At 41.5% G+C, this 18090-nt stretch overlaps 1 protein-coding gene across 3 annotated transcripts in view; it reads right to left on the bottom strand.

Annotated features, from left to right (window-relative positions):
- The window catches only part of SH3GL2 (SH3 domain containing GRB2 like 2, endophilin A1), a 265872-nt gene that overhangs the window by 34248 nt on the left and 213534 nt on the right, over positions 1-18090 (bottom strand). For all 3 annotated transcript variants that reach the window (XM_033920569.1, XM_033920579.1, XM_033920589.1), the window contains 2 exons: positions 14085-14243; positions 6272-6375 (listed from right to left, as the gene is read on the bottom strand). In XM_033920569.1, the coding sequence (XP_033776460.1) occupies positions 6272-6375; positions 14085-14243 (263 nt within the window). The remainder of the gene's footprint in view (positions 1-6271; positions 6376-14084; positions 14244-18090) is intronic.

The raw sequence follows: 18090 nt of genomic DNA, 5'->3' as shown, positions 1-18090 counted from the left end.
TAATTCTTTCTGCCAGTATTATTTTTCTTTGATATAAAATCAAGTACTCAGACCTGTGCTACTTCAGAAACTATTTCCCCAAACAGACCTACGAAACAGTATTAGAATTTGCTAGAGCAATAAATCATTTTCTTTCCTAATGATTCAGTAAACTTCTTTCAAAGTATTAAATTCACTCAAGCAATACTCGGACTTGAGATCACATCTGAGAAATAAATACCGTATTTTCACACATATAACGCACGCGTTATACATGATTTTACAAACCGTGCATAACCATGCGCGTTATATGTGTGAGCACGTTGTACAAATTTTTTTTTTCATTCCGATCCAGCATCCCCCCTGCGAACCGGCATCCTCCCCCCCGCTTGCGTCACCCCCTCCCCCGCGATCCTACATCCTCCCCAGCACCGCAAAGACATCTCTTACCCGATCGGAGAGAGCGAGACCAGAAGGCTTTGAGCATGCGCAAATGCTCAAAGCCCAGTCCAGCCCGGCACAGGGAAGAAGGAGGATCTCCCTCGCACCGCCCAGCCCAGCCCAGCCCAACGAGGGAGGATTTTCGGGCACTGGCACTGGCACATCCTGTGCATTGGTGCTGGTGCCCAATCGGGTAAGAGATGTCTTTGTGGTGCTGGGGGGGGTGACGCAAGCAGGGGGGGAGGATGCCGGTTCGCAGGCCAGAAGAGGGAGTAGGCGGGAGGAGGTTTTAGCAGCATGCACGGTATACGCGTGTGCGTGCTATATAGAATTTTTTTTACAGAAATGCTTTGGACCCGCGCGCTATACGCGTATGCGTGTTATACACGTATGCGCATTATATGCGTGAAAATACGGTACTTCCAAACACTTCAGTACAGTTCACTCACTCATATTTAAGCTGTTTCTTAATAAAAGTCAAGCAAATAATCTTAGTTTTTCAAACCTTTACAACTCATGTGTGCTCTCTCTCACAGAAACACCTCCCTTAGCGTCTTTCACTCTCCCCACAACACCTTGTGTTGCTAGAAATCGGAGACCAGTGCAGTCAGCCTTCAGCTCTCATAGCGCTCAGGCATAGCTACACTTCTCAATTTTTATACAGGTTTAAAATAATAGTTTAAAACATTTTGGCATTAAATATTACAAGGCAACACATAAATTAGTAGACACCAAACTTTACTTGTATGAAAAAATCCCCCACAATTTAAGCTCCCTAGAATTATTTAATTGACTGTGAGCTATTTTAATTAAATACAAGCTGTAGCTGTGCTCCAGCTGCTATGCAAGCAAACAGCACTGCACAAGAGTCCTCCACCACACTCCCAAGACCCCCAGGAGCCCCAGGTATAAAACAATAACCTCTGGATACAGAGGCAGAATTTTAAAGTAATAATGACTGCAGATAAGATACGATTTCTAATGCAAGTATTGAACTGTTTAGCTTACTGTGGAATTCAAAAACTAAATAGACCAGACATTTATTTCTGAGATTTAACACAACAAATCATAGGCAGCGGAATGCTTTTTGTTTGGGGTGGCCCAAAAACTCCACCCCAGACCTCTCCCCCATAATAGTACTAATTGCAATACCATTTTTCTATTCATTTTTCATATACTGTATACATACAACATAATCTTATTAACAACACATAATGGTTACCAAACTACGCAATACATAATGGTTAATCAAACTACGCAAAGCATACTGTATGCTTCTCAACATTCATTCCTACCAGAACACCTGGCCTTGGTCACACATGCAGAATACAGATAACCCCTTTGCAAATATAGGACTACAAACTAAAAGTACTAATATATACAAATGAAACCCTAAGATGCAAGAGTCTGCAAGCAGTACAACCCGAGAAATAGAAACAAATGCAAAATATAAACAGCAAATGTAAATTCTCAAAACTTACACATTTCAATCACTAAATTGAAAATTAAATCATTTCCCCTATCTTTGTTGTCTACAGATTTTGTTTTTCAAACCATCTTTTCCCAGTCTCTGGCTGCACTTCCTTCTGTCTGTGCTGTTAACTGCATATCCAGGACCACCTTATCCATTTGCTGTTTTTCTCTCCTTCACTTTCTGCCATACATCCATCTTTAGCATTAACTTTTAACACTCAATTTTCTTCCATTTTTTTGCTTTCTTCTCAAAATCTATCCCTTCCCATCTATTCATATGTACCATCTCCTCCCTCTTTCTTTTCCCCTATTCCCATCTATTCATAAGAAGCATTTCTTCTTATCTCTTCCCTGCCGCACCCATCCCTGTGCACCATCTCATCCCTCTCCCATGGTCGGACAACTCTGTCTTCCCTATTCCCCACTCATGTGGTCTGGCATCTTTCTCCTCTCCTTTCCATAGCCTGGAATCTCTCTCCTCTCCCATGGCCTGGCATCTCACTCTCCTTCCTGAGGTCTAACTTCTCTCTCCTTCTCTCCTCTCTACGATCTGGCATCTCTCTCTCCCCTCCTTCCCTTCCAGTCCATGGTCTGGAATATCTCTCTCTCCTTCCCATTCCAGTGATCTGACATCTCTCTCTTCCCTCTTTCTATCACCCTTCTCCGGAATCTGACATCTCTCCCTACTTTGAGTCATCTCTCCTCCCTCCCAGTGTAACATTTCTCCCTCCCTCCTCTCCACCACTATCATGTCCAACAATTCTCCCTCTTCCCCATGTATACCATCTCTCTTTTCCTCCCAGTCCACACACCTATGTGCAAGAATTTTCTTTTTCTCTTCCCTTACCCACCGGCAGCATCTTTTTCCCTCCCTTCCTAAAAGGTGATTCTATAAAGGACATCTAATTATTTAGACGCGTCTAGATTCTCTGAGCAGCACTGAGCTCGATTCTCTATAGTATGTCTATGCATTATAGAATAGCGCTCAGCATTCTACTGCTGGACGTCTAAACAATGCCTAAATTTTAGATGTTCTTTACAGAATCTGGGCATCACACTATATGCTGGCCTGACTATCAGCCCATATCTCTAAAGTAGTATCCGCCTCCTTCTACTACCTATAACAACTAAAACCCATCCGCCATTACTTCTCCAAAACAGACTTCACCCAGCTGTAATATGCCTTTGTACTGTTCCGCCTGGATTATTGCAATGGTCTTTACACAGGTCTACCAGCCAAGGAGCAACACTGAGTACAGAGAGTCCAGAATGCAGCAATGAGACTCCTACAGACCCTTGGCCCTTTCGACTATATCTCCCCCACACTGAACCAGGCCCACTGGCTTCCAATACACCTACGCTTCATCTTCAAACAAATAATGTTAGCCTTTAAATGCTTTCATGGCTTGACCCCCGACTATGTAGCAAGGAAGCTCCCAATCTACTACCCTCGGCGGCTCCTCCAATCGCAACTTGAACTCAGGCTGTCCAACCCTCCTGCAAACTGCCTCCACCTAGAAACAGCCCGGAAGCAATCGTACTCATACACTGTGCCTAAACTATGGAACCAACACCCTCCTGCTATCAGGGAAATTGACAGCCTACTGCCCTTCCGAAAGGCAGTAAAGATACTACTGTTCACGAACCAACTCGCTCCTGGTCTCATACTTTAACCATCCAGGAACCGATGCACTGCAATTCGGGGCATCTGAATCTGTCAGCCAATACTGTACTCTTATCAATTACGGCCATGCAGATACCATTCTGAGACTCATATATAGTTTGTATTATCTTAGTTTAACTAAAGCATAGGTGCTCTCAACCTCCCCATAGCAGGTGTGTCATACATTTAAAAAATTGTCTAAATTTTCTGTAACACAAGTGGACTGTAGCATGTAGCTTCACTATAGCGTGTGTGTTCTTAGTTTCCCCATAGCATGTATGTTATCGAAAAAATCTCAATTTTCTGAAGCTCGTTATTGATCCTGAAAACTACTGTGCACGTATCCTTGTAATCCATTCTGGGCTCCTGGGGAGGATAGGCTATATAACTAACTAACTAAAATACTAAAAACATCAGGCTGCTATTCCCTTCCCTCAACTCTAATAAAAAGAGATGGGATATCAACCCTTTTCAGGGACTGGAACAGAAAAGGAAGAGTTTTACACAAGTGTAATGAAACTGCAACGTTGGGGGGTCAATATCCAAAGCAATTTCATCGAACAAAAACAGCTCCTAGCCAGTTAATTCATCTGTTTGGGGCTAACTACTCTTTTTCAGTGGCACTTAACCGACTAGCACCACTGAAAATAACCAGCTACCATCAAACTGAAAACCGGCTGTTTTGAGGACATTCCATGTTCAAAGTTGGCACTTGGCCAATTACGTAATTGATGATACTGAGCACTTAAATGGACCACATAAGTGTCCTATCTTTATAGGGTAGCCCATGGTAAGTTAAGTGCCAGCTATGTATTAGACAGCTCCAGAAACCTGGAAATTCAGTGCCACTGCCTAAAACATAGCTTGGCGTTGAATTTCTGAGTTTAACGCCAGTGGCAGCAAAACACTGATCAGCAGCAGCTGAATATCAGGTCCTTAATTAATATAACATGAGTAATCTGTGTCATACCATATCAGCATGTACAAACCAATTGTATTAAACGGCATTACAGTTCTGAAATCCTGGCATGAAATATCATAACTGGCAGCCTACATTTGGCTCAGGGACCGTGGGCAATTTTCAAGTGTCTCCACTGAATTCCGTGCAGCTGCCGGGGCAGATGGGGGCATTTCAAGCCTGTCCCTGCAAATTCAAGAAAAGTGAGGACACATGGAGTCTGAATGGATCTTGTCCTAAACACATGACTTTGGCTTCTATTTAAGGTACACCAGACGTCACCCTGACTGACACTAGTGCAGCCGTGAGGACATACAATGTAATCACATGTTGTTGTTGGGGTATTTTTTTGTTAAATACATTTAAATGTAAGTATTATTTTGTTACAAAGGACATATGTATGTTGGTTTGTGCGTGTGTAGCATGTGGGTGGGTGGGTGTGGGAGTGACAGAGATCTGTTCCTTGAGGGAGAAAAACAGTAATTGTCTAGAAACCCAATCTGTTTTATCCAGGCCTGAAAGATTGTACAATATACCACTATAACAGGAATCTAATCATATTAATCAAAGCCATTAAGCAACCAAGAGCTAACTTACTCTCTGTCCATGCTTAATAGATAAGAATGAGATCAGCTGAGATCCAGCACAGCTTCTGAGTAAAGATTCATCAGTTTCCTAATGATTAATAGCCAGATGACATGAATGTACAATAAACACAAACTGCTATCAGCAGAGATACATACTTGTATCTGAAGCCATGAATCTCACAGCAAGCTAATTCCTAGGTAATGTATGAGTTTATTTTCCCCAGATGTCAGCCTTCAGATACGAATCCATTTTCTTCATACAGTCAAATTTCAAGTTTCTTTATTTTTGATATACAATCTATCAAAAAAAGTGTCTAAACGGTGTACAATATAATGAGATTAAAAAAGAAAAAAAAAAGGTGAGTAAAAGCAATATCTTATCAAATATTAAAAATACTAGATGAGTTCACATTGACGTACATGGAACAAAAGGGAAGTAGGGGCAGGGAAGTTTTTAAATACATCAAAGTAAAATTAATTTAAAAAAGGGAGGCAAATGGAGAATGGAGATACATTAGGGTGGGGATCGCTTCAAGAGAAGCGTTTTGGTGTTTTAAGGCTTCACAAGCATTGAGGGTTTGAGAAGCGAGAGAGCTGGTACTAAAAAGTATAGGCTTCTTTAAAGAGAAAAGTTTTAAGTTTAGCTTTAAATTTTACAAGAGAGTTCTCTAATCGAAGATCTAATGGAAGGGCATTCCACAGAGAGGGGGCGGTGACTGAAAAGACGGATTTGCGGGTGGCATCGTAAAACAGTTCACGAATTGATGGTATGGAAAGTAGGTTTTGACTGTTAGATCGGAGGACCCTGGATGTTGATGGTTAGAGTATTTTGTTTTAAAGGTGAGGAGAAGTATTTTATAGGTGAGACGATGAGTGATGGGTAGCCAATGTGTTTTACGGAGGAGAGGAGTAACGTGGTCAAATTTTTTTGCACAATAAATTAATTTAACAGCAGTATTTTGTAATAGTTGCAAACAGTCCCTTTCACATACCCACAAACAAGCATGAAGCCAGAAGCTCAGGGGAAATCCACTCAACATTAATGCAGGTTAAAGGTCATGTGTTAGTGAATTAAATCCATTAAAAAGATAATGAGGTTGTAGCAATTAACATGCATATTAAGTGGTATGAAAAGTTAGCGCAGCCCGATCTACAGGACCAGCGTCTTACCTCTGCTCCAGCTTTACAGCAACATATTGAAGGATCTGTGAAGCCTGCCTGTGGTACTCCAGCTGGGCCTGGACCAGCGCTGAAAGCTGACTCACCTGTTCAATCTGAGAATACATATGCAAAAGAAATGAGTCAGCAGATAGTTGCCCAGAAAGCACAACACAAAAGGCCTGCACTTGATTTTAGCATGGGAAAAGGTCAAGCACCAGGCATGGACTGGCACTTCTTAAGCATTCTGGAAATATCAGAAATAAAAGAAATAAGCAGATACCGTGGTGCTATTTTTATTGGACTAACAATACATTCTAGGCTGGATTCAGTAAATGGCACATAGCTGAAAAAAAATCGGCACACACTGGTATTCTATAGCACAGTGTTTCTCAACTCGGTCCTGGAGTACCCCCTTGCAAGTCAGGCTTTCAAACTATCCACAATGAATAGGCATGAAAGACATTTGCATATAATGGAGGCAGTGTGTGCAAATCAAGTTTATGCAAATTCAATGTGGATATCCTGAAAACCTGACTGGCAAGGGGGTACTCCAGGACCGAGTTGAGAAACACTGCTATAACAGGTATTCCAAGATTGGTGGCTAGACCCAGGTGTAGCACTAGGATTCATACTCATCTTTGGGCATGAGGAATTGCATCAGCTCAAACCAGATGTATAACCCAGCACACAATTTGGGTGCGGATTTGCACTATTCTGTAACACTGCATGGATTTTAAGAGAATGCCCCTGACCCGCCCAAGCCCCTCCCATGGCCACACAGAAACTTAGGTGTTATTCTATAAATGGGCACGTAAGTGTATTTTTGCATGGATCGGCTGTTCTGCCCCATTTCAGCGCCTTGCATCTGTTAGAATGTTTTTCCTTGCCAAAAATTTGGCACAGAAGTGGCCTCTAATGCTCAGTGTCATATATGAACTATAGAAACATAATGGCAGATAAAGGCCAAATGGCCCATCCAGTCTGCTCATCCGCAGTAACCACTACAGTGGTACCTCGGTTTATGAGTGCACTGGTTTGCGAATGTTTTGCAAGACGAGCAAAACATTCGCAAAATCGGCGCCTCGGAAACCGGTGCGGAGGCTACACTAAAGTAAGAAGAGGGTTCTGGTGGGTTGGGGGGAACTCAGGTAGCGGCGGGGGGGTGCCCGATGCTGGGGGGGTGCCCGATTGCGGCGGGGGGGGGTGCCGGATCGCGGGGGGGAGGGTGCTGGTTCGCGGGGGGGGGGCCTTCGGGGGGAACAATGCCGGTTCTCGTGGGGGGGAGAACATATCAAAGCAAGTTTTCATTATTTCCTATGGGGAAACTCGCTTTGATAAACGAGCATTTTGAATTACGAGCCATGCTCCTGGAACGGATTATGCTCGTAATCCAAGGTACCACTTCTCCTTCTCTCCCTATTGGCTAAGGCTCTTAACATTTGCATCTCCTCTTCCTATAGGTTAAGGCTCTTTACACCCGCATTGTGATGTCATAGAACTTTATGGTTATAGAAGCATTGTAACATAATGGCAGATTAAGGCCAAATGGCCCATCCAGTCTGCTCATCCACAGCATCCACTATCTCCTGCTCTCCCAAGAGATCCCATGTGCCTATCCCATGCTTTCTTGAATTCAGACACAGTCTCTGTCTCAACCACTTCTTCTGGGAGACTGTTCCACGCATCTACTTTCTTTAGGTCAGAAATCAAATGAAGCGGGTATTGTTTTTGAAAGCTAGTCAAAAAATGTATTTTTATTTCAGGGCTCAACAAATGCCAGACACCAGATCACCATAGTGACTAAAAGATGGGACTGGACACTGAAGTTCTAAGCCCTGAGCATATGGGCACTTTGGATGGGGCGGCAGGAAGCAGTACAGGCATATTTATTCTTCCTTCCTCCTGCCCTTTGACATGGGCACACATGCATACCCATGCACATAGCCCCTCCCCCGGTGCTGGTCAGCACAAGGAACAGGCAGCTTCTTCTTCTGCTGCCCAGAACAGAATATAAAATTTAAACCACATTTTAAGGTCAGTCTTACATTTTTCAAAAGAATTCAATAATCTAAGAGATAATGGTAAAGAATTCCAAAGTTTAAGACCAATTACGATTTATTATTTTTAAAGTGCTACCAGATGCATGCAGCGCTGGACATTACACATGCAAGAGCCACGGACCTTGTTCGAAAGAGGTTACTATCTAATTATAGCAGACATAGAGGACAGAGGTAAATTTATACATGATACAAAGGTGGAAGTTACAAGGAACTTAAGAGGTGGCGGGGGTAGGATAGTAAGAAGGAATGACAACAGATATGGCTGCTTTACAAGTTGTCAGGGTTGGACTTAAATACATCTTCAAAAAGAGGGTGTTCACTTTTCTTAGGAAAGTGTACTTAATATTGTCTTAACTACCCCTCCCCCTCTTTTACAAAACCATAGTGCAATTTTTAGCGCCAGCCACGGTGGCATTAGCTCTGACGCTCATAGAATTCTTATGAGCTTCGGAGCTGTTACCGCAGCAGCTGGCACTAAAAACTGCATTAAGGTTTTGTAAAAGGGGTGGGTGGGTAAATTTACACCCCAATATTCAAGGCCACTTATTCAGAAAACAGGCACCTACTGTTTGAAAAAGTGGCATCACCCGGGTAACACTGGCATTAAAAACCAAACAAACTGGTAGCCCCCCATAACAATGGCTGGAATGAATACACCAAACAGAAAGAAGCAGTGTTGTGTTTAGACTGAAGTTTCTCTGATGTCTGTTATTTTTTTAGTTTATTTCTCCTGTTAAGTATACAAAAACACCAATGAAATAAAAGCTCAAATTCAGTAGAATCTGTTTTTCGTTTAAATCGGGAGAATAAAAATTATTGCCAATTGATACAACTGAAGAAGGCAACCTTGAGAACATGTATGTCTGAACAAACACAGAAAGTGTATGTGTGTGTGTGGGGGGGGGGGTCAGATTTAATAGGGGTTACACTCTCACAGCCCTCAATTCTGTAAAACAACAAACAAATAAAAAATGTATTTGGGATTTGTTTGGAAATATTTGACTTTTATTGTGAAAAGGTAATTTGAATTACATAGAGCTGAGACACTTAAAAGATTAAAAATCATCCAGAACACAGCGGTTCGGTTGATCTTTGGCCTGAAAAAATGCGACCATGTTAGTCCATTTTATCAACAGTTATACTGGCTGCCATTTGAGGCAAGAATATTGTTCAAGTTTGGTTGTATTTGTTTCAAGGCTCTATTTGGTCTGGCTCCAGCTTACCTGTCCTCACGTTTTGAATGATATAAACCGAACAAGATCACTCGAAGAAATCATTTTTTTGCTTATCCAACTATAAAATCTTGTCGGTATAAGAGATTTCTAGATAAATCATTTGCATTTCAGACAGTCAAATTGAATTCCTGGTTGTGTACCATTATTTCTCAGGCTCATTCTTATCTGTCTTTTAGGAAGTTATTGAAAACTGATTTATTTGGTAAATTTGTACATTGATATTTTATCTTAATGTATAATCATAATTTTGACCTTTCTTGAATGTACTTCCATGTTAATTGTATTTTTTCACTGATTGTACAGTCCTCATTGATGAGAACTGCCTAGAACTATGTGGTATGGCAGTAAATAATAATAAAGTTATTATTATTATTAGACTAGAGGGTAATTAAAAGTTACATGCAGGGCCAGGAAAGGAGAGCAAGAATTTACTCATAAAGAGGGAGATCAGAACATGGAAATTTTAAAAGGCAAAAAACCCTCTAAAATAATAGAAAGGCAAAATGAAGATTGTTTGCAGAGCTGTAGTAAAACTTTTGCAGACCACAGTCACATTTGCACCAGACCAAAAACGTGACATATCTGTCCATTTCTCTGATATGCAGAACTGATCCTTACCTACAAACAGCTGTGGCAAAACTATCCTAAGCAGAATAAATAAATAACTAGGTAAAAACTATAGGGCCTTTTTTACTAAAGGGCATTAAGCCCTAACATGTGCTTAGCATGGGAAAAACAGGATACTGCAGGACATGTTAAAGCATTTACCATATTATGATTGCACACGTTAACTATTTTCTACATACATTTTTTTTTTTTTTTGCATGGGGCATGTCATGCGCATTTTTGCATTATCCAGCTACTGCATTCACATTAGCGTGCCAGTAAGGAGCAAAGTCTGTAAAGTCTGCCTACACTGGCACACCTAGTCGATGAATGCCCCTAACCTAATTGATTAATAGGCTTAATTGGTGCAAAAAATTGGCACTTAATGACTCATAATTGGCATTAATTGAATGTTAGGTGCACAACTTGGTAGGTGCAATTCTATAAGTTAGGCACGCTGTCCAAAGCGCCTATCTAAAAAGTAGACATGGTTAAAGGCAATTTTTTGAGTTATGCACGCAATCATAGAATATGGGTCAAGGTTTCAAGGTTTATTAAATATTTGATGAATCGCTATATCTTTATACAAAGCGATGTACATAAAAATACAATTAGTTAAGATAAAAAAACATACAATAAATATATAAACGCTAGATATTAGACAAGACCAACAACAATTGGAAGGGAAGGGAGGTTAAAGTTACATATCATATAATAAGAAACACATTTAAGGGTAAAACATTGAGGAGGAAGTAAATTCTTGAAACGAAAAATTATTATATTTAAAAAGTTTATGTATTAAAAATCTGTTTAAAAAGAAATGTTTTCAGAGATTTCTTAAAAGAGGGAATGTCTTTTTCAATTTTTATGTATTGGGGCAATGAATTCCACCATTGGGGGCCCACGACCGAAAACATATCTAATCTACGAGTGCCTATAATTTTTAAAGATGGAATAACTAATAAGTTTTGGGAAGATGATCTAAGTGCGCGTGCGGAACTATAGGGAATTAGCATTTTAGAAATGCACTGAGGTTCATTGAAAATCAAGTTTTTAAAAATAAGTAGTAGAACTTTAAACTGTATGCGCTGGCAAATAGGAAGCCAATGTGCATCTTTGAAGAGTGGAGTAACATGATCAAATTTCCTGGCATCATAGATTAATTTTATAGCCGTGTTTTGAACAATTTGCAGTTGTCGTTTTTCCTTTTGAGTAATATTAAGCAACAGAGAGTTGCAATAATCCAGTTTTGATATTACCAAGGAATGAATTAAGATATTGCGAGATTTGGATTCAAGAAATTTAGAAATAGATCGAATTAGACGTAATTTGTAGAATGTGTGCCTAACCTAGGTTCAGGCATTTAAGCCAAGAAAACCCCAGCATAAATACAGTGCACCTAAAAGTTAAGGAGCCCATGTCTAAGGCCGCTTAAGCAGCACTAAGCATGATTCTAACCAGTATGCCTAACTTTCATAGAATCGAGCTTAGCGCCGTACTACGCGGCGCCTAATTCTTAGGTGCCATATAGAGAATTATGCCCTAACTGGATAACGTAGGGTTAACACCAGAGCACTTAGGGTCAGATTATGTTTAGATCAGTTACATTAGGTGTCACAAGGCACCCTAATCAAGGATGCCAAGCGAAGCCTATCTTTGGAATCTGCATGCAGCTTATTTTTAAACTGGCCTAATTGGTGTGGATAATTGACTAAGCCACCCAAAAAAAATAAATTAAATTAACAAGAAGTTCAGCACTAAGCTCTTAGGACACCTAATGATGCCTATGTCAAGGTGCCTTCTGACACCTAACGATGCGTATCTGAAAAGAAGGCATGGTTAGGGGAGGAGACTAGGCATGGTTGACTTAGGCGCAGGTGTCACTAGGCATCTGAGTTAGGCGCCAGTAAATTAGATTGAGTAAAACCTGGCCTAATATACCAGGGCCTACTTCCAGGATGCTTAGTGACGCCAAAGCACGCCTAGAAGGAATTCTATAAGCGATGCCTAGTGGTTAAATGACAACCACACCGAGCGGCACTAAGAATGTAGGCACCACTAAGCACCATTTATAGAATCCCTCCTAGGCATGCTGAGGCATCAGAAGCGAATGAGAATTGCACACCAGATTCCTATACAGAATCATGTCTGCCCTAATGGACAGAAGCCCAACCTCGCCTAACCGGCCCGATTCTTTAACCAGCGCCCATGTCACAGAAGCTGATTAGAGAATCACGCCTGATACCTTCTCATCAGCTGATCGCGGCAAGGGAATCCTCCTTCCGCAATTAGCTGAGTGGCTGCGGCAGAGAACCCCCACGAACTTGGCCAGAAGGAGGGATGCTCAATACCTCCTGCTGCTACCCCGAACCTCCAAATCAAAAGTCCCCCAGCAGGAGGGGTGCCCACTCCCTCCTGTCAGAACCCCTGAAACAACTCCCCCAACCCGTGATAGGCAGGAGGGATGCCCACCTTCTCCTGCAAGCAGGCCACCCCCGAACCCATGACGCCACCCCCAGAATTGAACCTCCCACCCTGGCACCCAAACCTGACACCCCCCCCCCAGTATCTTCTGTAGTTCAGCCAGCCAAAGAGATGCCTATTCCCTCCAGACGACAGGCCCACCTTTTCACAATGATGGGTCTTCCCGGAGATGCACCGTGGAGGGGCCTAAGGCCCTGACTGGCCCAGAAGCCTAAGGCCCCTCTCAGAGGAATATCTACTCCCTCCTGCCAACAAGCCCACCTCTTCCAAAATGGCAGGCCTTCCCCATTCTGGGATGCACTGGGAGTGGCCTAAGACACCAACTGTACAGATACCAAAGGCTACTCTAGGATGCACTGGGAAGACCCGCCATTTTGAAAGACACGGGCCTGCTGGCGGGGAGAATAGGTGTCCCTCTTGTCGGCCATCTCTTAAAGGTATGGGGGAGTTCGGGAGGTATTGGGGGATTTGGGGGTAAGAGGGAATGTCAGGGTGTGTTGGGTGGGTGCTGGGGAGTGTCAGGGTTTGGGGGATCGACGGGGAGGGAGTGAGCATCCCTTCTACCAATTGGATATGAGGGGGGTATTAGGAGTTCGGGGGATCGACGGAGTCAGTGGCAGGAGGGAGTGGGCATCCCTCCTGCTAGCCAATTTCGCGGGAGGTGGGTTCCCTGCCACGGCCGCTCAGCTGATCGCTGCAGGTAGATTTCCTTGTGGCAATCAGCTCAGCGGCCCTGTCTATATGAAATGTAGACCAGCCTTTTGTTGGCCTACATTTCAGGTGCCTATGTGGCCCTAAGGAGATGCCTAGGGTTGCTTAAGCTCACCCAAGGCCACTTCCAGGTGGAACCACGCCCACACACAGCCTTGGGTAAGCTTAAGCGTCCCTACGCGCCTCCATGCACCCGCAACAGACGCCTATAGTGTAGGCGGCCTGCCTCAGGGTTTTTTAGAAAACATACATCCCGATTGGCTGGTTAGATAGCAGTAGGATACCTACCACTGCCCTTCATTGTGCTCATGCTATTTTTTTGCAGGGAACTAAATTAGTACACAATCTGCAAAAAAGAAAAAAATGCCCCTCTTCAAAGCTACAGTAAAACTGGGCTTAGCGCTTGGGAAAGTTTTACATTAGAACACGCTAATTCCATGTTTCTCTGCATCTTTGTAAAAGAACCCCTTAATAAATTAAATGAAGAAAATGTGACAAATTCAGAATTCTGTGTTAATTAGGGCCCTTTTTACAAAGTCGTTGTAGCGAGAACCAGCATGGCAAATGAGACGCAGTTCATAGGAATTGAATGGGCTGCGTTTCATTTGCCACACAGGACTCACTACCGCAGCATTGTAAAAGGAGCCCTTAGTTAGTGTGGATACCATAACACCAGGAACCCTATGAATTAATTTAGGCCCATAAAGGAACAATGAGTTCTCTCACGTCCATCTCCAGAAGGTTAAACATGCTCGATTCAGCAATTTCTTTAGACTCATCAAACTTCTCCAGGGCTTGACGTATCTCCTCATCTGGGATCTTGCCTTGTCTCTTCTTCTTGTAGTCGAAGTCCAGGCGTCGGCCTTCCATCTTTTTCAAGTGATGCTGGAACATATAAATGAAAACAAAAAAAATTGACCCTAGGAGATCCACAGAGAAGAGAAACTAAGAGAAACCAAAAAACTCTGTGGAGTGACGATGTTCCTGAAATGGACTTTATTGAAAATTTCAAAGTTCCAAAAGTATAATTGAGCAATCCACATAAAAATAAAATAATCCACATAAAAACTAGGTCCTTAAGGTTTTTATGTGGATTGCTCAATTATACTTTTGGAACTTTGAAATTTATAATAAAGTCCATTTCAGGAACATCTTCACTCCACAGTGTTTTTTGGAACATATAAATGGCAATTCTATAATCTAGGTGCCCACATTCACGTGTCCCTAACTGTTCAGACTACTAGTACCGCATGCATGGATGTGTGAACATACAGTACCCAAGTAAGTGCTAGTATACTTAACTTACAACTGGCAAGAAGGTTCAAACATGGAAGGAGCATGGCAGAACATGAGCAGGAGCCCACTTAATGCATGTAACTTACATAAGTGTAGTGGAGGATTACCCTAATATTAAATCAGTGGGTTAAGAACTACAGGAACCTGGTACAAATCCCATTACATCTCCTTGTGATCTTGGGCAAGTCATTCAGCTTTCCATTGCTTCAGATACAAATTTAGAATGTGAACCCACCAGGGACAGAAAAATAATAATAATAATAATAGTTTATTTTTATATACCGCCAAACCATCGGTTTACACAATAATAATTACACTAGGCAATTAGAAATACAAAGCCATACAACAATTATTATAAATGAAAATAACAGCTCAGAATAAAATACTAAATAGCAAAATACAGCCCTATAAAAACTATAAAAGATAATAATTACACAATACAAGTTGATTATACTAAAATAATAAATAAAAATAGTCTGTAGCATTGTTTAAATGAATGATCATAAGATAGTAGAAACTAACTACAATAACAAATTTAAGAATAAAATCAATATTGTATATTGTATTGTTTAAATAAATAAGTTTTAAGAACTTTCCAAAATTGATAATAGGTAAGGGATGGGGAAATAAGAGTATTCAAACATGAATTCATTACTCCTGCTTGGAATGCCAAGGTTCTATCCAAAAATTTTTTATAACGGCATGTTTTTACTGAAAGAAAATAAAGCCAACCGGATCTGTGAATGTTTTTCTTAATAGTAAGAAATCTAAAATGGGAAGAAAGATAAGAGGGTGCTAGACCAAATAAAACTTTAAAACAAATGCAACCAAATTTGAATAACACTGGCTTCAAACGGCAACCAGTGGAGCTTTTGATAATATAAACTAATATGATCGTGTTTTTTCAAATTAAAAATCAAACGAATCGCTGTATTTTGTATTATTCTTAATCGACTGATTGTTTTCTTGTATGAGCCCCAGTAAATAACATTACAGTAGTTCAATATTGAAAGAATTAACAATTGAACCAAAATTTTAAATGATACAAAATCAAAATTTTTTTTTTTTAAATTCCTTATTCATTTTCAAATTTACAATAAGTGTAACAATATATCCAAACAAATTAACAATAAATATAACACTTAATAATCATCAATGGTACAAATAATATGCTCTTATCTCCCACCCTTCCTTATCATTTAATCAATACCTTATACAATATGTACCAATAAATTTACCCTCCCCACCCCCCCTCACAATCAAACTTGTAAATTTAAGGGAAAAAAAATAAAATAAAATGTCATCTAATCGGTACAATACTTTGTAAATGGCTCCCACACATCCTAAAATTTCCTGAAAAAACCGCACTGTATTGCAATAAATTTTTCCATTTTGTAAACATGACATAAGGAATTCCACCAGAAATTATAATTTAATCTACTCCAATATTGAAAGAATTAACGACAACCAAAATTTTAAAAGATATAAAATCAAAATATTTTCTAATAGTACGCAACTTCCAAAGAACAATGAAGCATCATCTATATAATAAAACCGTAGGCGGCGCATGCGCACTCTAATCCGCGTGCTTCCGTGATCCGTATGTCCGTGGCCGGCAAGAGTGCACATGCAAACTTACAACAGCTCGCACTCACGGTCTGGCTGGCTCTTTAAAGTTTTTTTCGGTGCCGGCTCACCTGCTCCGCCTTCCTCTTCCTGCCAGTCTCAGCCGGACTCACTCCTCCCCCCCTGGCAGCCCTGAACCTGTTCCTCCGTTCCCCGCCCGACGGGCCGGTGAGTGCTGCGCCAGGGGCAATGCAGGTGGAGACTATCGGCGGCGGAGCCGGAGGGAAGGGGGGTGGGAGGCACGCGAAGCTGCAAGTCGCCGACTCCACCCCCCCCTCTCTCGAACCGCACAAGGACTGCCGTTGACGAAATTTGCCCCACCGTTCCTTCCCTTCCTCCATCAGATACAGTTCAGCTACGCCTATGTTAAAAGCAGCTGCTTTGAAATTGGAGTCCTGCCGCCACCGTAACACATTCCCTCTGCCGCGGTCCCATATGTCAGAGAAGGGGCGGGACCAAGGCAGAGGGGAACGTGCTACGTCAGTGGCAGGCCTCTGATTTCGATGCGGCTGCTTTTAACATTGGTGGAGCTGCACTGCACCTGATGGAGGGAGGGAAGGAAAGGTGGTTGTGCGCTGTTGAGCCCCTCTGCACGCGCCCAAACCAAAAAAGGAGCCAGGACTCTTCCCCACCCAGCGCCGGCAGACCCGAAAAAACGGCCCTACCGAACAGACCCGCGAGCAGGGTTGCCATGGAAACCTAACCGGAATTACATGCAGTCGGCAAGGGTCAGTGAGAGGGGATCAGGAGCTAAAGAGAGATTGAAAAAAACAAACAAACAGTGCACAAGTAGAGAGAGACACACAGACAGTCACAGAAGGACAGGGGGCTAGAGCAGAGATGCTTGCAGGGAGAAAAAGCTAAGCAGTAATGTTACAGCTTGAGAGTGCAGACTGAGGAAGAAAGCAGAGACAGTGCTACACAGGGAAATGGAGGGAGGAAAGAGACAGAAAGAAAAATACAGACAGACATAAATTCTAGCACCCGTTAATGTAACGGGCTTAACGACTAGTTTTACCAATAAATCTGTATGGGCCTTGAATGATAAAGAGCGGTCTAATGTAACACCTAATATTTTAGTGGATATCATACTATAATAATAATAACAACTTTATTTTTATGGACCGCCAACACCCAAAAAGTTCTAGGTGGATCACAGAATAAAAAGGACTGGACATTCCAGTGATGATACAAAGCACACAGAGAGGCAGTACAATATTTCAATAATAAAAAATACAGTAAGAATCAAGTAACAAATTTTTTGAACAAATAGGTCTTAACCAGTTTTCTAAAGGTGCAATAAGATAGATTGTCTAACCATACTTGAACTTTACCTGCTTGTTAAGCCAAAGATCAATCAAAATACTTTTTATAACGGCAATTTTTGGGATTAGGAAAAGTGAATAAGACAGTATGCCGAGTAGACCTAGTCTAACAGTACAATTCAAAATGAGAGACGAGATATAATGGAGCTTATCCAAATAACATCTTAGAGCAAATACAAGCAAATTTGAAAAGTACTCTTGCTTCCATTGGCAACCAGTGCAGCTGACGGCAATAAGGGCTGATATGTTCCTGTTATTTTAATCCGAAAATTAAACGGACCGTTGTATTTTGAATTAGCCTTAAACTTCCTGAGACGGTTTTATAAGCTCCCAAATAGATTATATTGCAGTAGTCAAGAATAGATAAGATTAATGCTTGAACTAGTAATCTAAAAGTAGGGTCAAAGTATATTTTAATGGAACACAATTTTTATAATGCAAAGAAACATTTCTTAACCAGCATATCGGTATGCTCCCCCAGGGTT

The sequence above is a fragment of the Geotrypetes seraphini genome, chromosome 1 (assembly GCF_902459505.1).
Source record: "Geotrypetes seraphini chromosome 1, aGeoSer1.1, whole genome shotgun sequence".
Taxonomy (NCBI): Eukaryota; Metazoa; Chordata; class Amphibia; order Gymnophiona; family Dermophiidae; genus Geotrypetes; species Geotrypetes seraphini.
The sequence above is the reverse complement of the archived record's forward strand: the minus strand, read 5'-3'. Positions and strand labels throughout refer to the sequence as shown.